The 27,530-nt window shown below is 45.8% G+C and overlaps 1 protein-coding gene across 2 annotated transcripts in view; it reads right to left on the bottom strand.

The window, feature by feature from the left end:
* The window catches only part of SFMBT1 (Scm like with four mbt domains 1), a 150,414-nt gene that overhangs the window by 37,241 nt on the left and 85,643 nt on the right, over window positions 1-27,530 (bottom strand). For both annotated transcript variants that reach the window (XM_077278162.1, XM_077278161.1), the window contains exons 8-12: window positions 26,496-26,597; window positions 22,870-23,023; window positions 13,801-13,883; window positions 10,335-10,461; window positions 3,834-3,947 (exon numbers count right to left, since the gene is read on the bottom strand). In XM_077278162.1, the coding sequence (XP_077134277.1) occupies window positions 3,834-3,947; window positions 10,335-10,461; window positions 13,801-13,883; window positions 22,870-23,023; window positions 26,496-26,597 (580 nt within the window). The remainder of the gene's footprint in view (window positions 1-3,833; window positions 3,948-10,334; window positions 10,462-13,800; window positions 13,884-22,869; window positions 23,024-26,495; window positions 26,598-27,530) is intronic.

Genomic DNA, 27,530 nt, shown 5'->3' with positions numbered 1-27,530 from the left:
GAGCAAGCGTACGTCCCGACGGAGGATGGATCTCTTATCTTCGGGGAGGAAGACTTTGGTCTGACGAGTGTCGAAGAGCATGCCCAGAAAGACGAGGCGCTGGGAGGGAACAAGACAGGATTTCTTCCTGTTGACAAGCCACCTGAAAACGGGCTAGAGTGTCGAAGACGATGGACGGAGCCTTGATGAGGATGTCGTCGAGTTACGGAAAAGCACCATTCCCCCGACTCTCAAGATGGCTATCAGCACCGCCGTGATCTTTGTGAAAACCCTGGGAGTGGTTGAGAGACCGAAAAGCAGGGCGACCCAACTGGGAATGCTCCTGATGTACCGCAAAGCGCAGGAATCTGTGATGTCCTGGAAATATAGGGACATGAAATTAGGCGTCCAGAACGTCTATGGAGTACAGAAATTCCTATGCCTCCATGGAAGTGATTACTGAGCGAAGGGATTCCATTCCGAAAGTCGCAGACAAACCCTTTTATAGTAACTTGAGAACCGGGATTGGTTCGAGTAGAAGCCTGTGAATCCTCCTCTTTCTGGAACGGGAACGATTACCTCCGCGCTGAGGAGAGAGGCGATGGCTGCAAGGAAACCCGGAACCAAAGTCGGATCTTTTGGAGGGCGAGATTCAAAGAAACGATCCCAGGGCTGAGAAGCGAAATCAATTTTGTATCCCGAGGATATCGCTTCCCTGACCCATGCATCCTCCATAAGCCAAACGTCTTTGAAGAAAGGAAGGCGACCGCCTAGCTTGGGAGATGCGCCGGGATTTCAGTGAGAATCATGCCGAGGTACATCTTCCAGGTCTAGACCTGGTGGATCTTTCTTGGGAATAGCAGGAGAGCCAGGAAGAAGTGTACCTAAAGGAAAACTTCTTCCTATCTTGGCGTGCTTGCGACCTCTGCTGTAGAGGAAGAGGTCGGCAAGGTTTGGATTGGGGGAGAACGGAACTTGTCCCCCCCCCCGGTCGTGTCCTTAATAATTCGGACCAGTCTGGAACCAAAAGACGTGATCCCTGAAAGGGCAAGGTGGTAAGTGCCTTCTTAGAAAACAGGTCCGCTTGCCAGGCCTTAAGCCAAACTGTCCGGCGGATGGCCACGACATTGCTGGATGCCTGAGCTGCACGAGACGCGGCATCCAGGGGAGGCAGAGACCAAATACTCACTCGCATGAGAAATTTGGTTGGTAAGCTCGACTAGCTGTTCCGGTTGGGCCCAGCCAGAGTGCCTTGACGGAGTTGCTTTGCTCATTTGGCCACAGACTTTGAAACCCATGAGGAGACAAAAGCCGGGCAAAGAGTGGACGCAGCCGCTTTGAAGGCTGACTTCGCAAAGGATTCTAAATGTCTACCATTAGATTCCTTCAAAGATGCTGCACCAGGAAAAGGGCCGGACTGTGTAGTCTGGAGACTGGCGGGCCCACGGAGGAGAAGCTGTCGAGTTGGCGGTGCTCCGGGGAAAAAGGATATAACACACCGAGGCGCTGTCCTCTTTGAAAAGTGTCTGGCCGGATTCTCTCTTTCTCTGGCCATCAGCTCCTCGAACTCAGAATGAGAGGCGAAAACTTTGGAAGGTGGTTTGGACTGTAAACGAAACCGCCTGATCTGCGGGTTCCGTAGCAGAGTCTTTGATGCCACAGGTCTGGTTAACTACAGCAATGAGGTTCTGAACCATATCCCTCATGCTAGCGATTTGGTTAGAATCCAGCTTCAACACATCTTCCGAAGGTGCATCCGAGAACGCTTCGCCTGACTCTCAGACCAGTTTTCATGTCTAGATCCTTTGCGGTTAATCTTGGTAGACTCGGACAGAGCCTCCTGTGACCCGCTGGCCACAGCGGAAGATGTCAGGGGCAACCTATCAAGCACAGACACTAGGGTCTGAGACACTCGGGTGAGATCGCAGGGATTGGGACAGAGAGGAGACCCACCCTGGGATAGGGAACTCACTCTCTCGGACAGCAGGGGTGTCCAGGGCGGTGGGCACCGCGGAGCTGTTGCAGTCCTGACAGAGGGAGGGAAATCTGCATATGTAGGGCGAACATACAAAGTGACGGACCAAAATAGCAGAAGAAGCAGGAGGATGGTAGAGTTCTCCCTTAGAATTAGACATGGTGCCGGAGGGTTAGGGGAAGGAGGCAGAGGGAAGTGTCAGTCTGCTATCTAGAGATACTCACAGCAGATGTCCTGTAGCTTCCAGGCTGTAGAGGAGCAAGTCCTGCAGACAGATGCACCGCTGGATGCGACGACCCATGGCGACGCCAGAGGAACCATAAAAGACGTGCTGGATGCTGCACCAGGAAAGGGAGGGCAAAAGGCCCGCTATTAAAACCGGAAGAGGAGCGGGGCCGACAGCGCAAGCCTGGGGCAGGAAGATGGCGCCGGCTGTAGAGCGGAGGCTGGGAAGAAGTGGGCGGAGACAAGCACACACACCATGGTAACCAATATGGCTCCAGTTGCGGGCACTGCTATGGGGGGGTGGAGCTAGACGCCCTGCAGGAAGAAGATACGGGCGGGAGAAAGCCCGCTCGAAGGAGAGCAAATGGGGGGGCGGAGATACTGCGCTAGAGTAGGCCCTAGAAGCCGGGGCCTAAATTAGAAACCGGCGACCGCCGCGCCGAAGTAGGCCCGAGAAGCCGGGGCCTAAATTGGAACCCGGCGGCCGTCGCGCCGGAGTAGGCCCAAGAAGCCGGGGCCTAGATTAGAAATCGGCGGCTGTCGCACCGGCGTAGGCCCGAGAAGCCGGGGCTTAGGTTAGACGCCGGCGACAGCCTGAATGAGAGGAGGAGGCAAATAAGCCATCGCCGCAGCGAACATCTCGCTTGTGCCACTGAAAAAGGTAGCCCCTCAAATAGCGTTGGAGCCCACGTCCAGACTGGGGGGGGTTGGGGGGAGTTAAGGAGGCCTGAGCAGGGCTAAAAGAGCTGCTGAAAATCCTGGTATTTCCCCTACGAAAAAGCCCCCCACCTCCCTAAAGGGAATCTCTAACTTAAAGGTCCTGAAGGAAATAGATGGGACACCTTCTAAATACTCACCTTCTTCATCTGTATATCTTCTTCCGGAAAAAAAACCTGAGGAAAAAGAAATATACCTCATTATTCCGGAGGCAAAAAGACGTCCTGAACTTGCTGGTGGACGTCCTCATCTCCTCCAACCGACAGGCTCTGGTGGGCGATTGGGTGGGGGACGGAGCTAGGACTGGACTTCTGAGCACGCTTGTGTGCTAGGATCATGGTCCTGTTGAGGGATCTATGAGGATACGGGGTGGCAGTACACGCCGTACTCATAGTCCGCATTGTGGGATTACAGGTGTGACTGTTCACCCTGTATCCCTCCAGAAAACCTGAAAGAAAACGACGGACATTGAGGTAGATAAGGGTCTAATGAAAGACCCGTGTCCACCTCCTACTGACACCAAGCTAAACTGAATATCCTACTTCCTGTCGATAGGGTGTATACTGCAGAGGAGGAGCTAACTTTTTTATTTGCATAGTGTCAGCCTCCTAGTGGAAGCAGCATACACCCATGGTTCCTGTGTCCCCCAATGAGAGGCGATAGAGAAAAAAACAAAGTGAGCAAACACCCTGCAGTAAATAAATAGCGAGTGCATGAATATAACATAGGGTACTAGGTTAACATAATTAACAAAAAATCCAGGGGGAGCGTACTTCCCTCATGAAGACAATGGGCTCATAACTATGTATTCTTTAATTGTTCAAACCAAATACAGTTTTTTTAGCAGTTGATAGGAGGAAGAATCTGTCCCTGCAACATTAGGTAAAATACTTATAGAATAGATGGTTCTGTATTATAGCAATGTGTGAAAATTTACCATTTGTAGGAGGTGGGGTGCATAACGGGTGCCCATTAGTTTCACACCATCCCACTGGAAAGATGTCCGTGGATTCCAAATGCACAACGCACTCTGGAACGGGGGCCATCACACCTAGTGAGCAATACAATATAAATATTACTACATTTATTAGGCTAAAGCCTCCATACAGCTTATGGCTGTCAGCCAATGGTTTGGTTGGCAGCTCTCTCAGACACAGTTGTTTCCTTTATCAGAGCAGCTTGCCAAACAACTCTAGGGGTGGCTTATCTCAGGGAGAACAAAAGGATCAGCAGTCCAAAATCAGATACGCCAGATCCTTAACCGACCAACAATTATCAGACTGTCGGCCAAAGGATCTTGTGATCCCCGCAAGCAGCTTTCTCCATAAAAGTCAATAGAGAGCGGTGTCATGCCCTACATAGGAGATGCAGTAAGGATTGTGAGATGCTGCCTTCAGCTCTTTCTATAATGTTTATTGACTTTTATAAAGCAAAACCAGGCCAGGATTAGTTATCAGATGAGGATCACACGACCTCAGTCCTCCAAATAATCAATGATCCATAGAGGTGTGAACCGCACCCATCACACATTCAAACGTGACAAGTTTTTCAATTGGAGACCACTTTAGGAAACGCTTCTTTTTAGGCAAAATGTTTCATTTCCAAAATTACGCCAAACCCTTCAGGAAAAGTTTTTTCCTCCTGGAGCATTTCTTATACAGCGAAGGAAACAATCATTTGATCCCTTGCTGATTTTGTAAGTTTGCCCACTGGCAAAGACATGAACAGTCTATAATTTTAAGGGTAGGTTAATTTTAGCATTGAGAGATAGAATATCAAAAATAAAATCCAGAAAATCACGTTGTATAAATTAAATACATTTATTTGCATTTTGCAGTGAGAAATAAGTATTTGATCCCCTACAAACTATTAAGAGTTCTGGCTCCTACAGATCAGTTAGGGTATGTTTCCACGGTCAGGAATGGCTCAGGACTTGATGCAGGTGAAATCTGCATCTAAGGTCACTGGAAGGTCACCTGCATTTTTTATGTGTTTTTTCCGGACGCATTTGGAGCGCCCCCACTGCCGCAGGGCCGAAGGGAACCCGGTACCGGGCCTCTGAGTCTCTGTTCTGGGGTTATCACGGTGGCTAGACCCGGTCCGTGACCCTGCTGGTCAGTGGGGGACGTCCGGTGATAGAATAGTGAATGGTAGATGTAGATAGTGGGTAAATGGTGGTGGTGGTGGTGAAGCTGTAGTGATGCGGTGCAGTGGTGCGGCGCAGCAAATAACGAAGTCACCAGGTTGCAGTCTCTTTACCTCTTTACTGAAGATCTCTCGGCCCTCAGTCCGGAATCCAGATCACCAGGCTGCGCAAGTCCGGCCGGTCCAATGGCACCTCCAGAGTTCCCTTAACAGGTGGAAATCTGTGCCTTCCTGCTAGCGCTGTGTGTTGTGGTCCTTCCCTGCTGTGCTTACGGAAAGTCCCCACAACTGTTGTGTCTGTTTATTAAGTTCCCTCACAACTCGATTAGATGATCTTCTACTAATCTCCGTCCCTCCCTGATGTTGCGGTCAGGACGGCACCCGTTTGACGGGTAGGCTCGGAGCTCTTCCGGGACCCTAGAGTCGCCCCTCTCCACAAGTTGCCCCCCAAGACTGCATAGGTGATTAAGGTGAGACAGCCCGCCTGAGACTGACTGTCCTGCCGTAGGTTCGAAGTATTGCCTGAAGCTGTCTGTAGAAATACTTCCTTCGGCGTTCCGGCCACCGGTTGTTTGCGCCTCAGTAGGATGTTGCCTCGGTCTTACAGCACGACCCCTACTGGTATTCTCCTTCTTGCTTTGATCTCGTTTCTCACTCAGCACAATCTATCTCGCTTCCAGTCCCTTCTTGGGCACCGCTGCTATACTGTGCAGGCACGGTCCCGTTACGTTCGCTCAAGTTGCCAAGCCCCTGTCAGGATCCCACCCCTGACAGGGACCCTACTGAATCTTCTCCCTCAACACCCTCTGCCACAAGATGTTGCCTGGTTCCCATCCAGTCAGCTTTCTGTCCAACTTCCTGCCTGACCCCCAGTTTTACCAGTCTGTGGAGAGTGGCCTAGTAAATAGAACCCTTAGCTCCCCCTGGAGGCCCGGCGGTGAAATGTATTGGTGTCTGTGATACCTGATCAGATGAACTCCTTCAGTGCCATCAGACGTACCATAGCTCCCCTTAGTGGCGGAGCCACAGTACTGCAACGACCAGGACTCTGGGGCGCTGCACTCCCCCCCGGTTAAATCCAGTACTCCGGGACTGGGAAGAAAACAACAATACAAGTTAGCAAAAAGACATACAATTTGTTGAGTGCAATAACAATAAGTATACTTGAACAGAGCTTCCCTTTATGGGAGGTGAGGACACTTGAACGTTACAAAACATGGTTAAATATCACAGCAACAGGCTATAAATAACTTTTCTTACCCAACCGGGTATTCTACTTAGCACAAATTCTGGAACAATAAGTTAACATTGCCTTTAAGGATGCACACTCTAAATCCCTAAAGACCTTCTTATTCACATTATAAGGCTTAAGCAACTGTGCTACATTCTCCTTCTTTAAATCTGCAGGACCGCCTGTCCTAACGGCACCAGACCTACTGCCTCTCCTTTCTTACAGGACCGCTCCTTTCAGCCCGAGCCTTCTGTCTTTTCAACTACTATACACAGTATAGAACATAACATACTTTCAGTTTAGGAATACTGAGCCATCTTCATATGGCTCCTAGGAGGACTCACTACCTAACCCCTACGGGTTCACTTTCTGTCCTCTGTAACACATTATTAACTCTTTCTTTACAATAAACTAGCTTTCTACGGAGGACTCAGGGTTCACCTTCTATCCCCATTTTCTATCAACATTATCAACATTTTCTTAGAGCATTAACTTCTATCTTTACTTTCTTGCCAACAACTATGCAGGACACTCTGTCTACCCCAACGGGCCTACTGCACCCTTCTTCCAGCTTTCACACTTTCTTCTACTGAACATTATCGGCATTTCTTTTACAATTAACTAGTTCAATACATATAACTTCTACATGTAAACAGTATCATTTTCTTTCAAAGCATCATTATCACTTTACTGTTCTAAGGCAGTATTACTCATAAGTACACAGATGAACATCCCCTTTAAGAGGGGATCAAGTCTTTACGAGGTAGCATATCTTCTCAGGCTACCAGTCCATACTCAACAAAGGCTCCGGTGCGGTATCTTCGCAAAGAGTCTCTCTTTAAGTAAAACCAGTAGGGAGCGCCTTTAAGAAGGTGCAACTATTTACAATAAGTTTGTATCATGCACTGTTCATGATTCCAGCAGTTCTTTTCAACAGGAAACAAAACGTAGAAAAATAACCAAAAAGCAATAGGGATCCCGGGTCAACAAAGGGATCCCTTTAAGAATAACCCAGGTCGGGTTTAAAGTAGCAAAAAGCAGGGAAACAAACAGTTAACTATGTACAGTTTCAGGTTTCCGAGGTTTAGTTGGACGGCTTCCAGGGCTGCACCTGGCACTTAACCCTTCTTGGCCTGGGCAAAGTGAGGTCCAGGGTTACACCCAGTGCTGGACAAACGCCGTTAATCCGTCTTTCATGTACGGTTAAATCATGCGCAGCGATGGAGGTCTGCGCAGCTGGAGTATGGGCATCTGCTGCAGCAGAGGTAGCGGCTGCTGCAAATTCAGTCACTGGAACAGAGTCAGCAGCTGGGGCACTAGCAGTCGCTGGGGTGGTGTTGGTCATCAGGGCAGGGTCATCTTTCATACCTGCTTCAGATGCGGTCCCTCCGGTGCCGGTCTGCTCCGTCTGCGCTGGGATCTGGAACGCTGGTTGTAGGGCCTTGCGCTGCGGCGCTGTCATCTCTGCTTGCAGTACCTCGCTTTCCGGCAGGGCCTTACTTTCTGGCTTCGGAGCGCTGGAACTTCTTTCTTGCTCCGGACCAGACGAGGCTGCCGACAGACGTCTGGCGAGGCTCCCGATGATGGTCTTCTTCCACCCGGCCTCAGTGCTCAGCTGCATCCGCCGGGGTTGGTGGATCAGCTTGTCCGCTCCGGTCTGCAGGAGGTCAGCGTCAACTGTGGAGGTCTGGCTGCGGTGCCTCTCCGGGTAGCTGGGGGAGTCCTCGGCTCCGACCCCACGCTCCGGCTCCGGGCGGCTGGCCATGGCGTCCTCCATGTTGCTCGCTTCTTCTTCCTGGTCCTTTTCCCGCTCTCTCCTCCGTGGGCGGTCCCGTTTTCTCTGTCTCCGCCCTCCATTAAGGATTAGGAGGCGGATCTCTGCTGCTGACGGACATGTCCTCACTGTGCAGAAATACTTAGACTGGGCGGCCATTGTCCTTCGCGCTCTCCAGCTTGTCTACGCCCACTTCACGCCCCTCTTCTTCTCCTGCGCTTCTCCTCAGCGCTGCAATGGCGGCGGTTTTGGCAGTAATCCTTGTAGTAATGGCAGCACACAGTCTTTTCAATAAAGTACAGTCCAAGCACAGTAAATCACAGTTCCAAGGCACACATGACCTGATTCTTCAGGCTTAAGTAAATCCTGTTCGTGACGCCAAGTTGGAGCGCCCCCACTGCCGCAGGGCCGAAGGGAACCCGGTACCGGGCCTCTGAGTCTCTGTTCTGGGGTTATCACGGTGGCTAGACCCGGTCCGTGACCCTGCTGGTCAGTGGGGGATGTCCGGTGATAGAATAGTGAATGGTAGATGTAGATAGTGGGTAAATGGTGGTGGTGGTGGTGAAGCTGTAGTGATGCGGTGCAGTGGGGCGGCGCAGCAAATAACGAAGACACCAGGTTGCAGTCTCTTTACCTCTTTACTGAAGATCTCTCGGCCCTCAGTCCGGAATCCAGATCACCAGGCTGCGCAAGTCCGGCCGGTCCAATGGCACCTCCAGAGTTCCCTTAACAGGTGGAAATCTGTGCCTTCCTGCTAGCGCTGTGTGTTGTGGTCCTTCCCTGCTGTGCTTACGGAAAGTCCCCACAACTGTTGTGTCTGTTTCTTAAGTTCCCTCACAACTCGATTAGATGATCTTCTACTAATCTCCGTCCCTCCCTGATGTTGCGGTCAGGACGTCACCCGTTTGACGGGTAGGCTCGGAGCTCTTCCGGGACCCTAGAGTCGCCCCTCTCCACAAGTTGCCCCCCAAGACTGCATAGGTGATTAAGGTGAGACAGCCCGCCTGAGACTGACTGTCCTGCCGTAGGTTCGAAGTATTGCCTGAAGCTGTCTGTAGAAATACTTCCTTCGGCGTTCCGGCCACCGGTTGTTTGCGCCTCAGTAGGATGTTGCCTCGGTCTTACAGCACGACCCCTACTGGTATTCTCCTTCTTGCTTTGATCTCGTTTCTCACTCAGCACAATCTATCTCGCTTCCAGTCCCTTCTTGGGCACCGCTGCTATACTGTGCAGGCACGGTCCCGTTACGTTCGCTCAAGTTGCCAAGCCCCTGTCAGGATCCCACCCCTGACAGGGACCGTACTGAATCTTCTCCCGCAACACCCTCTGCCACAAGGTGTTGCCTGGTTCCCATCCAGTCAGCTTTCTGTCCAACTTCCTGCCTGACCCCCAGTTTTACCAGTCTGTGGAGAGTGGCCTAGTAAATAGAACCCTTAGCTCCCCCTGGAGGCCCGGTGGTGAAATGTATTGGTGTCTGTGATACCTGATCAGATGAACTCCTTCAGTGCCATCAGACGTACCATAGCTCCCCTTAGTGGCGGAGCCACAGTACTGCAACGACCAGGACTCTGGGGCGCTGCACATTTTTTCATTGCATGTCACTTGAAATAAAGCTTATTGAAAGTTGGCTTTTGGGAAAGAAAAAAAAAAGTGATTTCCTGTTTGCAGATAGGATACGTGCACACAGTCTGGACACTGTGGGTTTGACGCTGCAGCTGTACACAGCATCAAACTCGCAGCATTACCTGACCATGGAAACATACCCTTAGAAGCTCCTAATCAACTCGTTACCCTGATTAAAGACAGCTATCTTATATAGTCTTACATAGTCACCTATATAAAAGATTTATGTCCACAGACTCAGTCAGACTAACCTCTACAACATGGGCAAGACCAAAGAATTTTCTAAAGATGTCAGGGACAAGATCATAGACCTGCACGTTACCATTTATCTCCACGGTTCTGTAAAGCCAGAGCTGTCAATAGAGATAGAGGGCAAACAAGTAGTTGGGAAGGAGCACTGAACTGTTTGGCCACACCAGTTGTCCACTGAGAGCCTGTGCTTGGCTTGAACAGTCATTTTGTGCTGACAGACTCCCTTTCAGTAGTGAAATTTAAAAATGTAAACTCCATTTATTAAGGGTCTCCGGACCTGAACTTGAAGGCTTAAGAATATACGAGGCTGTCAAGTTCAGGTCAGGAGACCTTAGGCCAGTCCATGCATTAGAGTCCATACACAGATGTCTGATGGAGGCGTTATACTCAAATATAATTTAAAGGACCAAGACCTTCCAGCTGGAGCCAGATGTAGAGGCCGGTGACCCTCGTTATAGTGGCGACACAGATATTCTGCGGTTGAAAGGGATTAACAGCCTCAAGCTTCATGCGTTCCTGAAGAACATGTTCATTCTTTGCCTACGAAGAGAAGAAAATCATATTGGTCAGAAAGTGATAAAAGGAGTCAACATTTATTGACCTCTAAAGTAACACACTAGTGGTCATTATATTTTAAGTGTTGCTTCTAATCTAAGGTCCCTGACCCGACTCTTCTACTCACCTGCCACCGTCTTCACCTTTTATCACTACCATTCCCATTGATCTCTGGCAGTGACCTGCCGGATAGCTTCAGTGTTTCCTGGCTGAGCCGGAGGTCACTTTTCTGGCCCTCAGACTTGCATTGAGAGCTTGTGACCGTTCCCTCCGACTTCCGGACGGTCAGACGTTGCGAGCACAAGATGGCGTTATGGGATAGGAGCAGCGGCAAGAAAAAAGGTGAAGGCGCCAGAGGGCGAGTACAAGGCTATGTTCAGGGACCTTACATTAGAAGCACAACACATTTTTACACTGGCCTCTAGGATTTTATACTACAAGCTCCTACTATCTGATCTCTCCAGAAGACCTTTCAGCAATGAAAGTTCTCTCTATACAGAGTAGATAACACAGAGCCCACCATTTACAATAGGGGCACAGCTCACCCCCTCGCCTGCACTTGCCCTGATGCTCAGATTAAAAGCTCAGGAGACTTCTAGACAAAAATGATGAGGTCTACATCAGTCTATGGCTACTAATATCCATGTGTGCAAAAGGAAGGGGCAGGCCCAGTGGTCAATAAGAAAATTGTAAAATATTTAAGTTCATGTGTATATTAACTCCTTCCCAACATATCGCGTAAGGTGTCATCGTATATGGGATGCCTGTTTTGAAGCAAGTTCAGGCACCCGTTCGATGACCCCGTCGGGGCTAGAGTCCGAACCCCTCAGCAAAACAGGATTTGGGCGTATATGCCGACAGGGCCATTGACTAGAATGGTGCAGACAGCGTGAATGTGCGCTATGCTGTGCATACATAATTTTCTGGATTGTAGGGCTTTCAGGAGCCGGATACTCAGGCATAGTAGACTGCTCCTTGGTGTCCACCTCCAGTAGGCGTACACTCCCAAAAATGGTTAACAGAAGAGCGAATGTTCTCTCTACCGGCACCATTCTAGTCTATGGCTCTGTCACCATATACGCCAGAATCCCATTTTGCAAGGGGGTATGGATGAAAGCCCCATAAGGTCTAACGATCAGGTGCCTGAACGCAATGTGAAAGCACTTTAAACCACAGTGAGTGGAATCTGGCTCCCATCGGCAGCTACTAACCACTTAAATGCTGCATCAATCTGTGACACTGCTTTTAAAGTGTATTAAAATTAAAAAAAAAAAAAAAAAAAACACATTTAACATAAAATCTCCATTTAAACAAGAGGTCCTTTTCTGATTATACATTCCATTTTACACACCATTATTCTCCTACGGTACATAGGAAAATCTTTCCTTGAGCGCAGAGTAGGTTACTTTTACTTCAATTACCCCATTATATAAGCTTTGTATATTTTTAATTAAAATGTACTCATAAATACTCACTAATATAGCTCTAGCATATTACCCAGCACTTTCCATCACTGTCCCCATTGGGGCTCACAAGCTAGATTCCCTATCAGTCGTAGGAGTGCGGGAGGAAACCCAGGCAAACACGGGGAGAACATACAAACTCCTTGCAGATGTTGTCCTTGGTGGGATTGTAACCCAGGACCCCATACTGTAGAGAAGCAGTGCCCCCGATCATTTACCAGATGAGACTTGCCTTATCTTGTACAAGAGACGAGTACAGCATCACCTGCCTGTCTATAAAGCATGGTCATAAGTATTAGGGCAAAGAGTCATTTTTGTGAACGCTCCAATAGTTTCTTGCCAACAGACTAATTCTCCACACATGATGACCGCTAAGGATTAGTGATGAAGGAAAGTGCTCCGATAAGGCGTTATCTGAGCATTCTCGTGGGCTTTGGCGTGCGCGAAACATATGTTAGAGCCCCGCGGCTGCAAGTCTCTCTGCTATTTGACAGCAGCAACACATGCGGGGACTGTCTGTTAGGAAATCCCTGCATGTGTTGTGGCTGTTGAATAGCCATGAGACATGCTGATTTGCTGGTAACTGCAGGCAATAAAACTAGATCTGTTAACTTTGTCAATTCATCCCCATTGTAAGATTATATGGAGCTCAGGGGTCTGACTATTCATTACCTTCCCATAGCGGTTTGCTCGGGGAAAGATGAAGATAAAAGTTGAATTTAATTACACTTTTTAATTGCAAAGCAGCAATTAATATGCATCACAATAATGGGTGTTATTTTGGCTACAGGACACAAATACCCCAAGGAGTCTTTAAGGAATTAAAAATAGGACATAGTCACAAGCAAGTCTGAGAGCCAGACTGCACAAGCAGAAATTATACGCCACTCCCTCCCTCACCCCAAAAAATAAAATAAAATTACATGTCCGGGAGATAACATACCGGTATATCTATATTTGGCCACTAGATGACACTGCAGGGCACGCTAATGTGTACAAGAGCGTTCTGCAGCCCGCACATTATTACCTGTCAGCAGCCACTTTAGGCCGGCCAGTGGCCAACAGTAGTATATGTAGACAAACAGCACAGGAAAGTATCTGCTCCCATTGCCATTCACAATAGAATGTCCTGAAACATTTGTTTGACAAGAATCTTTAACCGGTACTGGGTTGTTGTTTTTTTTTTTTTTTTGTTTTTTTTTAGCACATCTAGAAGGCTACAGACAAGGCTTGTACCCCACCTCTACTTATCTATCATTCTGATATTTACCGTATATCTTATCTGGTTTATACATCTCTCATATTTATAATTTGTCTTTTTACAAATCTCATCTGACATTTTTTTTTTTGCCTGAACTGCATATTTTTGGTTAGAGAGCTATGGATACCTACGTAGAAGAAAAAATATATAGGATGCCTGGCCAAAAAAAACATTCTTTCAAGCAAAAGAATTATATGAGATTTATAAGTAGACAATTATATATCTGAGAGACATAAAACAGATAAGATATGCAATAAGTATCAGATCGATAACCTAACGCTAGATGTGGGGTACAAGCCTTCGTGTGCATCCTTCTAGATATGACGTTAAAACAACCCACTCCAAGACTGTGCACACAGCATGGGGAAGAAATTGCTACTTTTTTTCCCCCCACTGCAGCGTTCTGTCCATTTTTTACACAACGATAGACTCCATTACTTATTGGAGAGGAATGATCAGCATTTTCCACTACCGCCATGCCATGCTTGCAGGCTATGGCTTCTGTTTCCTTTGTCCTGCTAATAAAGACTGTTCTGTACATCTGGCGTAAAATGCAAGAAAGTCTGGAAACCTGCGAAGATTCCACAGTGAAAATCTCACCTCGGGGAAGCAACTGTCAGGAGCCGCATGAGCATTGCAATGAGTCAGATACTTCTCCCAGTCAAAGGCCTCTTCTGTATAACCTGGACAAAGCGAGACATGTTACCTAGATTTCCCAGACATAGAAACAGACAACCTAGGAATGCCACAGGCAACTCAATGGACGGTTATAGAATCTTCAGTTAACATGGCCACTACATCAATAAATCTAGTAAAGAAATAAAGGTATTATATAGCAACATTGTCAAAATTCCATAAGTATTAACATTGCCTCTACTGGATATATCAACGCCCAGCCGTACAACTTTGAATACAATGGGAATGTGGAAAACCACATAAGAAACGACCAAACTGGGTATTAATGCAACAAAATCTTTATTGAAAATAACCACAAATAAGTAACACACTTAATAAGGCTCAGGACAGAAAATGGAACAAGGTGCTAAAATGGTGGCTGTGCACCTATAACATGGTCACCATGTATAGAAACCGTGCGGACCCGAGCCCAACAGCTACCTACTCCAAATAACATCCAGTCAATATCATGTAAATTGTACCCCCCTGGTCATCAAAGACCGTGCAGCTCCAACTGTCTATGCCTGGAAAACCAGGACTAATCACCGCAATAGCGGTCGGGAGTTTACCTGTAAGCAGGGGGATGTGGAGGAGGAAGCCAGGAACGGTCACCGCACGGGCACCCGACGCGCGTTTCGGAGCGGAAGCTCCTTCGTCAGGGGGCGTGTTAGCTCACTCCGGAAGCGGGGTTTAAATATGTGTGTCTCCTCGATTGCCGGGACGAAGGCCGGATGTGACGCAGGCGTCGCCATGGACACGGCGGCGGCGGGCGGCGGCGGCGTCATGTGAGAGGCCGCCATAGCCATGGCAACCATCACAACATAGAGACGCCGCAAGCCGCCCAGAGCAGCCGAAAACAGGCGCGCACGCGTACAGACCACGCCAGGGCAATCGAGGGGCACCTACATATAATATACAGTGACAATACTTAAAGGAACCTCCCTATCTTTAGATGTACACATATAACCTCAGAAAACAAAAAGAAAAAAGGAGGGGGAGATAAATATGGGGAAAAAGAAGCTGAAAACCTAGTGGCATACACCATTAGGAATATATATACACAAAAGAAAGAAGAATATAAATGAAAAACCAAACAAACCATCCCACAAAAATACCCATGTTAAAAGTGACTCAAAGCTGATGACACATATGTTTGCTAACTCTAATTGTATAACCGTTTGCAGTTATATATTGTAAAACATTACCAAATATGTGTCAAACACAAGGCGAAAGAAAAAATACAAAACAAACCCCATAACAGAGAAATGCAACATATATAAACATATACATATATATATAAGAGATACTATAGCACTATTTCTTAAGGACACTGTTTCCATCAAATGGCGGTCTTCATTCGCTTGACCCTCACATTCAACGAGGACCAAGGACGCAACGTCCCTTTGCAGCGACAACACGCATGGCCAAATGCTAACGTATCTGAATGATAAAAAGTTAAAATCAAACATAGTGGCCATAAAACGGGGGACAAAACACCCCAATTAAAGTATTGATTAAGTAAGGGATCACAGAAAAGGTGCAAAGCTAATAGTTTCATTTAACCCATGAGGGTGGATGGTGTTCAAAGTCCACATCCATCGTGTTTCGAGTTGTGCCAAACGTTGGGAGATGTTGCCCCCCCTAATGCCCGGTTCAAGCATATCTATCCCTTTCACCCGTAGGCCCTTGCTGTCACAACCGTGATGGGACCTAAAGTGCCTGGGTATTGTTTTTAATGTGCTAGGATCAAGTGCAGTGACAGCTGCTTCTATACCGAGCACATGTTCCCGCACCCTTATTTTAAGCTGACGGGTTGTCAGCCCCACATATATAAGGGGACAGGGACAAACCGCGTAATAGATCACATTTTTGGATGTACAGGTGATAGACTTAGTAATTTTAAAGCTCTTTTGTCCTGATGAATCGGTGAACGTGTCATCTCTAGAGATATTGCAGCATGCAACACAGTGCCCACACGTTCGACAGCCACCCCTGGGTAAATGACGTGGATTATTTAAAAATGTCCTTGGGGAATACTCAACAAAATGGCTGCGGACTAAGTGGTCACGCATATTTTTAGACCTCCTAAATGTAATGGACGGTCGGCTGGGCAATAGTTTTAGCAGTGTTGCATCTGTTCTAAGTATCGGCCATGCTCGTTCCAATGCCTGTCTAATTGCTCCCGCCCTTGAATTATATTTGGTGACAAATCTTACTGCTTCAGAAGTGCTACCACTAGTCTGGCCACCATAAAGCAAGACACTCCTTTTGCTATATTTAGCCCTCAAATATGCTCGCTTAATGGACCGATTGCTGTAACCCCTTTCTTTGAAACGTGAACAAAGGTCCCTAGCCTGTGATTCAAAATCTGAATCAGTAGAACATAAACGGCGTAGGCGTAAAAACTGCCCTATCGGGACCGCACGTACCATATGAGTGGGGTGTGAAGAGGTCGCATGGAGCAGCATATTTGAGGCAGTAGGTTTACGATAGATAGTAGTTTGCACTGTATCCGAACTATCTCTTTGTAATTTCACATCTAGGAACTCAATGTTTGATCTATCACATGTCGCGGTCAGCCTTATATTATAAGAATTCTCATTTAAAGTGGTCACCAATTCAAAAAAGGAATGACTATCACCCTGCCAGATAATGAGAATGTCGTCGATGTAGCGCGCCCATAAAAGGACGCGCTCCATAGACGACAGACCCTCTGACAAAAGGAGGTCCCTCTCCCACAGCCCCAGGAACAGATTGGCATAGGAGGGCGCGAAGGCCGCCCCCATGGCTGTTCCCTGGAGCTGCAGGAAGAAGGACCCCCTAAAGGTGAAAAAATTGTGCGTGAGAGCGAAACTGAGTACCTCCAAAAGAAAGGCAACAAAATTAGGGGACAGACTAGATGTAGACAGGAAAAACCGGGTGGCAGCCAGACCATCACAGTGGCGAATACTCGTGTACAATGATTCCACATCTATCGCCCCCATCACAGTGTCCGCCCCCAAGTGTAGATCATCCACCCTTTTTAATAATTGATTTGTGTCCTTCAAGAACGAGGGGAGCTCCTCCACCAACGGTTGTAAGACCGAATCAATCCATTTGTTTACCCTTTCTAAGTAACTACCATTACCAGACACAATGGGGCGTCCTGGTGGTGTAACCATATCCTTATGTGTCTTAGGAAGTAGATAAAAAGTTGGTACTGTTGGTTCAGTCACCACAAGTGCTGTGTATAGTTCTCTAGAGATGATGCAATCCTCTACACCTTTTTCAAGTATCCCCCTGAGTTGTGAGCAGTAGGCGGACAAGGGGTTGAACGTCAATTTTTTGTAACACGTAGGGTTCAGTAGCTGACGCATAGCCTCTTTCACGTACATGGCTTGTGGCCATAATACAATGTTACCCCCCTTGTCCGCCGGCTTGATCACAACTCCAGGAAGATCCCGAAGCTGTTTTAGCCGCTGTCTCTCTTGTCTAGTGAGATTGTCATTTTTGATGGTTTGGGGAATTTTAGTTAATTCCTCACTCACCACCTTAACAAAGGTTTCAATAGCACTGCAACTGGCCAATGGAGGAAACCTCTTTGATCGCACACGAATTGCAGGTGGAACCCTACCTCCTTCTTCCATCGCCTCTTCTCTAGCCAGCTCCTCCAAAATCCTCAGGGCCGATTGTTCACTCTCTGTGGGGAACAATTCATGAAGGGTATTATCAAAAAAATGTCGTTTAAAAAGCAGGGATCGAGCGAATAGATGTAAATCCTTAATTACCGTAAAATGATCTAAACCTGCCGTAGGTGAAAACGATAAACCCCTACATAAGAGTAAGCAATCAGCCCGGGATAGAGGGTATTCACTCAGGTTTATTACCTTATTGTCCTCTCTAGGGACTTCAGGATCACGTGCTTTGTATCTCCTATAGGGATGGAAGTTTTGTCTTCTCGTGCGATTATAGCTTGCGCCTGAGCGTGTAACCGCAGATGACGCCGAACTATCAGACTGGGATCCATGTGACGAAAGAGAAGTATTGGATCCACTCCGTGGTAACTGATGATGTTGCATCGGTGTTTTCCTCCACATATATACTTTCTGGGATTGGTAGTCTTTTAGGTCACGATTAAATTTGGAGGACTGGGTATCACTGATTTTTTTGACTGTTGACTCCATAATTTTATCCATTTGTGCATCATAATTTTTAATTTGCTCATCCGAGCATTTCCCCCGCAACTCTAATAATGTGGAATCTATCTCTTTATCGAGTCCAACAATGGTTTTTATGTTGAGTTCAATAAGTAGCTTCATCAAAGTTCCTGAACAAATCCCACAAGCCTCCTCCCACTTAGACACAAACTCGCCGTCCTCAACGGGAAACGTTGGCACAACTCGAACACGAAGGCCCCTGGGGATCATATTTTTCTATAGATATTTTTCTAGAAACAATCGAAAAATATGATCCCCAGGGGCCTTCGTGTTCGAGTTGTGCCAACGTTTCCCGTTGAGGACGGCGAGTTTGTGTCTAAGTGGGAGGAGGCTTGTGGGATTTGTTCAGGAACTTTGATGAAGCTACTTATTGAACTCAACATAAAAACCATTGTTGGACTCGATAAAGAGATAGATTCCACATTATTAGAGTTGCGGGGGAAATGCTCGGATGAGCAAATTAAAAATTATGATGCACAAATGGATAAAATTATGGAGTCAACAGTCAAAAAAATCAGTGATACCCAGTCCTCCAAATTTAATCGTGACCTAAAAGACTACCAATCCCAGAAAGTATATATGTGGAGGAAAACACCGATGCAACATCATCAGTTACCACGGAGTGGATCCAATACTTCTCTTTCGTCACATGGATCCCAGTCTGATAGTTCGGCGTCATCTGCGGTTACACGCTCAGGCGCAAGCTATAATCGCACGAGAAGACAAAACTTCCATCCCTATAGGAGATACAAAGCACGTGATCCTGAAGTCCCTAGAGAGGACAATAAGGTAATAAACCTGAGTGAATACCCTCTATCCCGGGCTGATTGCTTACTCTTATGTAGGGGTTTATCGTTTTCACCTACGGCAGGTTTAGATCATTTTACGGTAATTAAGGATTTACATCTATTCGCTCGATCCCTGCTTTTTAAACGACATTTTTTTGATAATACCCTTCATGAATTGTTCCCCACAGAGAGTGAACAATCGGCCCTGAGGATTTTGGAGGAGCTGGCTAGAGAAGAGGCGATGGAAGAAGGAGGTAGGGTTCCACCTGCAATTCGTGTGCGATCAAAGAGGTTTCCTCCATTGGCCAGTTGCAGTGCTATTGAAACCTTTGTTAAGGTGGTGAGTGAGGAATTAACTAAAATTCCCCAAACCATCAAAAATGACAATCTCACTAGACAAGAGAGACAGCGGCTAAAACAGCTTCGGGATCTTCCTGGAGTTGTGATCAAGCCGGCGGACAAGGGGGGTAACATTGTATTATGGCCACAAGCCATGTACGTGAAAGAGGCTATGCGTCAGCTACTGAACCCTACGTGTTACAAAAAATTGACGTTCAACCCCTTGTCCGCCTACTGCTCACAACTCAGGGGGATACTTGAAAAAGGTGTAGAGGATTGCATCATCTCTAGAGAACTATACACAGCACTTGTGGTGACTGAACCAACAGTACCAACTTTTTATCTACTTCCTAAGACACATAAGGATATGGTTACACCACCAGGACGCCCCATTGTGTCTGGTAATGGTAGTTACTTAGAAAGGGTAAACAAATGGATTGATTCGGTCTTACAACCGTTGGTGGAGGAGCTCCCCTCGTTCTTGAAGGACACAAATCAATTATTAAAAAGGGTGGATGATCTACACTTGGGGGCGGACACTGTGATGGGGGCGATAGATGTGGAATCATTGTACACGAGTATTCGCCACTGTGATGGTCTGGCTGCCACCCGGTTTTTCCTGTCTACATCTAGTCTGTCCCCTAATTTTGTTGCCTTTCTTTTGGAGGTACTCAGTTTCGCTCTCACGCACAATTTTTTCACCTTTAGGGGGTCCTTCTTCCTGCAGCTCCAGGGAACAGCCATGGGGGCGGCCTTCGCGCCCTCCTATGCCAATCTGTTCCTGGGGCTGTGGGAGAGGGACCTCCTTTTGTCAGAGGGTCTGTCGTCTATGGAGCGCGTCCTTTTATGGGCGCGCTACATCGACGACATTCTCATTATCTGGCAGGGTGATAGTCATTCCTTTTTTGAATTGGTGACCACTTTAAATGAGAATTCTTATAATATAAGGCTGACCGCGACATGTGATAGATCAAACATTGAGTTCCTAGATGTGAAATTACAAAGAGATAGTTCGGATACAGTGCAAACTACTATCTATCGTAAACCTACTGCCTCAAATATGCTGCTCCATGCGACCTCTTCACACCCCACTCATATGGTACGTGCGGTCCCGATAGGGCAGTTTTTACGCCTACGCCGTTTATGTTCTACTGATTCAGATTTTGAATCACAGGCTAGGGACCTTTGTTCACGTTTCAAAGAAAGGGGTTACAGCAATCGGTCCATTAAGCGAGCATATTTGAGGGCTAAATATAGCAAAAGGAGTGTCTTGCTTTATGGTGGCCAGACTAGTGGTAGCACTTCTGAAGCAGTAAGATTTGTCACCAAATATAATTCAAGGGCGGGAGCAATTAGACAGGCATTGGAACGAGCATGGCCGATACTTAGAACAGATGCAACACTGCTAAAACTATTGCCCAGCCGACCGTCCATTACATTTAGGAGGTCTAAAAATATGCGTGACCACTTAGTCCGCAGCCATTTTGTTGAGTATTCCCCAAGGACATTTTTAAATAATCCACGTCATTTACCCAGGGGTGGCTGTCGAACGTGTGGGCACTGTGTTGCATGCTGCAATATCTCTAGAGATGACACGTTCACCGATTCATCAGGACAAAAGAGCTTTAAAATTACTAAGTCTATCACCTGTACATCCAAAAATGTGATCTATTACGCGGTTTGTCCCTGTCCCCTTATATATGTGGGGCTGACAACCCGTCAGCTTAAAATAAGGGTGCGGGAACATGTGCTCGGTATAGAAGCAGCTGTCACTGCACTTGATCCTAGCACATTAAAAACAATACCCAGGCACTTTAGGTCCCATCACGGTTGTGACAGCAAGGGCCTACGGGTGAAAGGGATAGATATGCTTGAACCGGGCATTAGGGGGGGCAACATCTCCCAACGTTTGGCACAACTCGAAACACGATGGATGTGGACTTTGAACACCATCCACCCTCATGGGTTAAATGAAACTATTAGCTTTGCACCTTTTCTGTGATCCCTTACTTAATCAATACTTTAATTGGGGTGTTTTGTCCCCCGTTTTATGGCCACTATGTTTGATTTTACCTTTTTATCATTCAGATACGTTAGCATTTGGCCATGCGTGTTGTCGCTGCAAAGGGACGTCGCGTCCTTGGTCCTCGTTGAATGTGAGGGTCAAGCGAATGAAGACCGCCATTTGATGGAAACAGTGTCCTTAAGAAATAGTGCTATAGTATCTCTTATATATATGTATATGTTTATATATGTTGCATTTCTCTGTTATGGGGTTTGTTTTGTATTTTTTCTTTCGCCTTGTGTTTGACACATATTTGGTAATGTTTTACAATATATAACTGCAAACGGTTATACAATTAGAGTTAGCAAACATATGTGTCATCAGCTTTGAGTCACTTTTAACATGGGTATTTTTGTGGGATGGTTTGTTTGGTTTTTCATTTATATTCTTCTTTCTTTTGTGTACATATATTCCTAATGGTGTATGCCACTAGGTTTTCAGCTTCTTTTTCCCCATATTTATCTCCCCCTCCTTTTTTCTTTTTGTTTTCTGAGGTTATATGTGTACATCTAAAGATAGGGAGGTTCCTTTAAGTATTGTCACTGTATATTATATGTAGGTGCCCCTCGATTGCCCTGGCGTGGTCTGTACGCGTGCGCGCCTGTTTTCGGCTGCTCTGGGCGGCTTGCGGCGTCTCTATGTTGTGATGGTTGCCATGGCTATGGCGGCCTCTCACATGACGCCGCCGCCGCCCGCCGCCGCCGTGTCCATGGCGACGCCTGCGTCACATCCGGCCTTCGTCCCGGCAATCGAGGAGACACACATATTTAAACCCCGCTTCCGGAGTGAGCTAACACGCCCCCTGACGAAGGAGCTTCCGCTCCGAAACGCGCGTCGGGTGCCCGTGCGGTGACCGTTCCTGGCTTCCTCCTCCACATCCCCCTGCTTACAGGTAAACTCCCGACCGCTATTGCGGTGATTAGTCCTGGTTTTCCAGGCATAGACAGTTGGAGCTGCACGGTCTTTGATGACCAGGGGGGTACAATTTACATGATATTGACTGGATGTTATTTGGAGTAGGTAGCTGTTGGGCTCGGGTCCGCACGGTTTCTATACATGGTGACCATGTTATAGGTGCACAGCCACCATTTTAGCACCTTGTTCCATTTTCTGTCCTGAGCCTTATTAAGTGTGTTACTTATTTGTGGTTATTTTCAATAAAGATTTTGTTGCATTAATACCCAGTTTGGTCGTTTCTTATGTGGTTTTCCACATTCCCATTGTATCAATAAATCTAGGTAAAAGCACAACACTTATATTAGACAAAAACATAAATCAGTTTTTACACTTCTACTAATACCGGCCCAGCACCCGGTCATCCTAACTCCAAGCAACTAGCGTCAGATCCTCATAAGGGGCCACTGACAATCAAAAAATACTAAAACAATGTATTAAAAGTCACATTAAAGGGAACCTGTCACCAGTTTTGTCATATAGTAACTAAAACCATTTACATTCCCTTTATCAGACTTGTCGTTTTTTATGTATTGTAAAGTCTTTTTCAAATTATTATTTAGCTTATCGAGATACAGAAAGCAGCCAAACCACAAACAGACATAAATCATAATTTGTTAATACATATTTTTTGTACTTTCTATGGCCTTACCAGGAGTGGACCGAACAGTCAGGCCCATCTTTACACTCCAACGTGTAGGGAGAATTTGTGGGCTATTCCTGTGGCACACCATGGACTGGTGACTCCTGGAGGTTTCTGGCCTTAGATCGTCAAGTTCAACCAGAAAATACTGGTTATTGAAGACCTGGAAGACAGAGGCACACAGATTTATCACTTTACGTTTTCAGCTGTTATTTTAGTGGCATATTTCTTATTGTTTTAAAAGGGATTATCCAGATCTGTGATGAAAATCCCTGTAGACTTCTTAATCCCCACAGGGTGGTCAGATTCTCCAGTGCTGGTGACAAGAGCGGGTGGTCATGTGACTGCAAATATAACATATTCATGCTTCCTGTCACATTCCAACTAGACATGTGAGGTTTCGCTTATCCCCTTAGCCCCAGAGGTAGTTTCGTTTTTTGCTCCCCTTCTTCCCAGAGCCATAACTTTTTCATTTTTCTGTCAATATGACCATGTGAGGGCTGTTTTTTTTTTTTGCAGGACAAGTTGTACTTTTGAACGACATCATTGGTTTTAACATATCATGTCCTGGAAAATGGAAAAAAATTACAAGTGCGATGAAATTGAAATTGCAAAAAAAGTGCAATCCCACAGTTTGTTTGTTTTTTACCATGTTCACTAAATGTTAAAACCAACCTGCCATTAGGATTCTCCAGGTCATTACGAGTTCATATATTAAAAAAGAACCTAGACATGCTTGGTTTGTAAGTGGTGAAAAGAAATTTTAAAGTTTGTAAAAAAAAAATTGCATCATTTTCCAATACCCGTAGCGTCTCCATTTTTCGTGATCTCTGGTTGGGTGAGGGCTTAGGCTAGGTTCACATTGCGTTAGGGCAATCCGTTAAGCGCATAACGCTAGCGGATTGCGCTAACGCAATGTTACTCTAGGGTCCACGTTCGGCGTCCCCGCTAGCGCAGATCCCCGATCTGCGCTAGTGAGGAACGGACCTCGGGCGCACCTCGGACGCTGCAAGCAGCGTCCGAGGTCCGTCACAAAAGAACGGCACATGGCTAGCGCGTGCCGAAAATGGCATGTGCTAGCGATGCGCTACAGGGAAAAATCACATTGCTGTCAATGGGTGCGCTAACGGACCTGTTGCACGGCGTTAATTGCGACATTTTCGACGTGCAACGCAGTCCGTTAGCGTTAACCCATTAAGGCAATGTGAACCTAGCCTTATTTTTTGCATGCCGGGCTCATTTTTTTAATGATACTATTTTGGTGCAAATATGATCTTTTGATCGCCCATTATTGCATTTTAATGCAATGTTGCCGCATCCAAAAACTGTAATTCTGACAATACCAAATACGGTATTTTTGTTTATGATTGATTTTTATTTTTGTTTTATTTTGAATTCGGTGAAAATGGGGTGATTTTAACTTTTATATTTTTTTTTAATTTTTAAAATATTTTTAAAAACTAAAAAAGGGGCCACACACTGTGAGGAACATAGAAATTGGCCTATTTTATCCTGCAACAGACCCTTCCGAGTGCATGTTGTATTGATTCTTTGTACACATCTCTTTGCACAGTGACACTGCGTATATGCTATGAATATTAGGACAACCCTTTTTGATTTATGTAGTGTAACAATTCAGCAGTCTCTGCAGACTTTCATCACAAATCTGGGCAACCCCTTTAACTGCATTTTTGTTATGGACTGGTAATTTAGGAGCGACATGCGACTAGCTCTGGGCAGGTGGTAACTATACAGACCGCAGTTCCTGATCTTAACACAACACTAGCAGTAGCCGTGGGATGTTCCTGTCACTCCCTGGACACCTCGTCACAGCCGGAGAACTAGCTACCCCTAAAAGGTAGAAACAGGAAAGCTATCTTGCCTCAGAGAAAATCCCCAAAGGATAGGACAGCCCCCCACAAATATTGACTGTGAGAGGAGAAGGAAATGACATACGTAGTATGAAACAAGATTTAGCAAAGGAGGCCAATTCTAGCTAGATAGATAGTACAGGAAAGAACACTGTGCGGTCAGTAATAAAAACTAGAAAAAGTCCACCGCAGAGATATGCAAAAATCTCCACACCTGACTAAAGGTGTGGAGGGCAAAAACTGCAGCCCAGAGCTTCCAGCTTAGCTGAATAGATCCATACTGATAAGCTGGACAAATGAGCAAAACCTAGAATGTGCTGAACAATAAAGTCCACAACAAGTGGACAGCAAAAGGACAAAAGGACTTATCTTTGCTGAACTGGACAGAGTGTCAGGGAAATCCAAAATAGCAGTGGCTCCAAGCAGGAACAATTGACAACTGGCATTGATTGAGGAATAAGGCCAGACTAAAATAGCCGAGCCAGAAAGACGATCAGTGGGAGCAGCTGCTGATGCTAAATCCAAGAAGCAGCTATACCACTCAAAACCACAGGAGGGAGCCCAAGAGCAGAATTCACAACAATTTTTTATGCAGTCAGATGTTACTCTGAAGTCAATAGTTCACATAGAACACGTTTTGATTTCTGTCACTTTTTGTACGTGTGGGCATTTTAAACAGGTTTTTTTTTTTTTTTAAATTCCCATAAGCTTATTACAGGACTTAAATGACCCCCAAAAACTCCATGTACCAAATTATGCTAAACACGGCAAAAAGCTGTGTTACATATTTAAAAAGGGTATTTTAAAATTAGCTTTTTTGCTCTCATGTGTTTTAAAATGCCAGAAAGCCAGGGTGGGCTGAGGTAAGAAGAGGCTGCTCTCATTGCTCTCCACCCTATCTGATCTAATACTGGAGGTATCACATGTACTCATGTAAGTAGAAGTAAACACTGCTGTCCACCATGTCTATCTGATCTAATACTGGAGATTTCAGGGGTGCAGAGGTAAGAAGAGGCTGCTCACACTGCTGTCCACGCTGTCTATCTGATCTAATACTGGAGATATCAGCAGTGCTGAGGTAAGAAGAGGCTGCTCACACTGCTGTCCACGCTGTCTTTCTGATCTAATATTGGATATTTCACGGGTGCCGAGGTAAGAAGAGGCTGCTCATGCTGTTGTCTACTCTTTCTTTCTGGATGCTGAAAGGTTGCTATGACCTAGATATAGTTGGTCAGTACCTGCTATAAATTACATCCAGGTCACAGCAGTGTAACTTCCTTCTGTGCAAGCTTACAGGCACATATCCAAATAATATTAAAGGACAGATTTCTAAGTGAAATTTTAATTTCTGTTAGTGCAATTTTAATCTACTAAAGCGACTAGCTCTCTAGATAAATATGTCATTTACTAATCAAAGGTATATAAAAATTCAATTTATTGTGTAATTTTATCACTATTTATATTTTCCCATTCCTGGAGAATACCATTAACGCATACGTCATGAGATGCTCATGCCTTATCTGTCCAAAAAGGTCTATGGCAAATGTGAACTTCCATGATATACATTTAATTTTTAAATTATTTTTTTTTGATTCAGTGTATGAATTAGTGCGGTCTACATTGCCTTTAACCCCCAGTATACTGGAGGTATATATCAATCTGATGAAGGCCTACAAGACACTTACATTATGGACACATTTCGCTTGATACTAAACGTACGGCAAAAGCCCGGTGTAGTTATGCAGTTTTCGGCACACCTGTTACCTTATTCACTGTTGCAGGAACAATGCACGATGGGTCTTTGTGGTTTATTGCCTCTAATTTCATGCCAGTAGTGAATGTATGATTGGGAATCTGTGTCTGTTCCTAGAAAACAAAATCAGCACAGATACATGAATGGCACATATAGTAAAAATATTTACATTTTATCATTTGTTTTTAATGTATATATTGTGTATTTAATTCTTAATGAATACACAGCTAGAGTTTTTGTCTAACACAGCATATCAAAACACAACCAAAACAAAAATAAATGCATAGGACTGTTGATTTAGAATGGAAAACTAGACAAAATGTGTTAAAATACATAGGGAATTCGTGTTAATCTCATCTACATTGTGTGCAGAATTATTAGGCAAGTTGTTTTTTGATCACATGATACTTTTTATACATGTTGTCCTACTCCAAGCTGTTCAGGCTTGAGAGCCAACTACTAATTAAGTAAATCAGGTGATGTGCATCTCTGTAATGAGGAGGGGTGTTGTCTCATGACATCAAAACCCTATATAAGGTGTGCTTAATTATTAGGTAACTTCCTTTCTTTTGGCAAAATGGGTCAGAAGAGAGATTTGACGGGCTCTGAAAAGTCCAAAATTGTGAGATGTCTTGCAGAGGGATGCAGCAGTCTTGAAATTGCCAAACTTTTGAAGCGTGATCACCGAACAATCAAGCGTTTCATGGCAAATAGCCAACAGGGTCGCAAGAAGCGTGTTGGGCAAAAAAGGCGCAAAATAACTGCCCATGAATTGAGGAAAATCAAGCGTGAAGCTGCCAAGATGCCATTTGCCACCAATTTTGCCATATTTCAGAGCTGCAACGTTAATGGAGTAACAAAAAGCACAAGGTGTGCGACACTCAGGGACATGGCCAAGGTAAGGAAGGCTGAAAAACGACCACCTTTGAACAAGAAACATAAGATAAAACGTCAAGACTGGGCCAAGAAATTTCTTAAGACTGACTTTTCAAATGTTTTATGGACTGATGAAATGAGAGTGACTCTTGATGGGCCAGATGGATGGG

This window comes from Ranitomeya variabilis, chromosome 8 (assembly GCF_051348905.1).
Source record: "Ranitomeya variabilis isolate aRanVar5 chromosome 8, aRanVar5.hap1, whole genome shotgun sequence".
Taxonomy (NCBI): Eukaryota; Metazoa; Chordata; class Amphibia; order Anura; family Dendrobatidae; genus Ranitomeya; species Ranitomeya variabilis.
The sequence above is the reverse complement of the archived record's forward strand: the minus strand, read 5'-3'. Positions and strand labels throughout refer to the sequence as shown.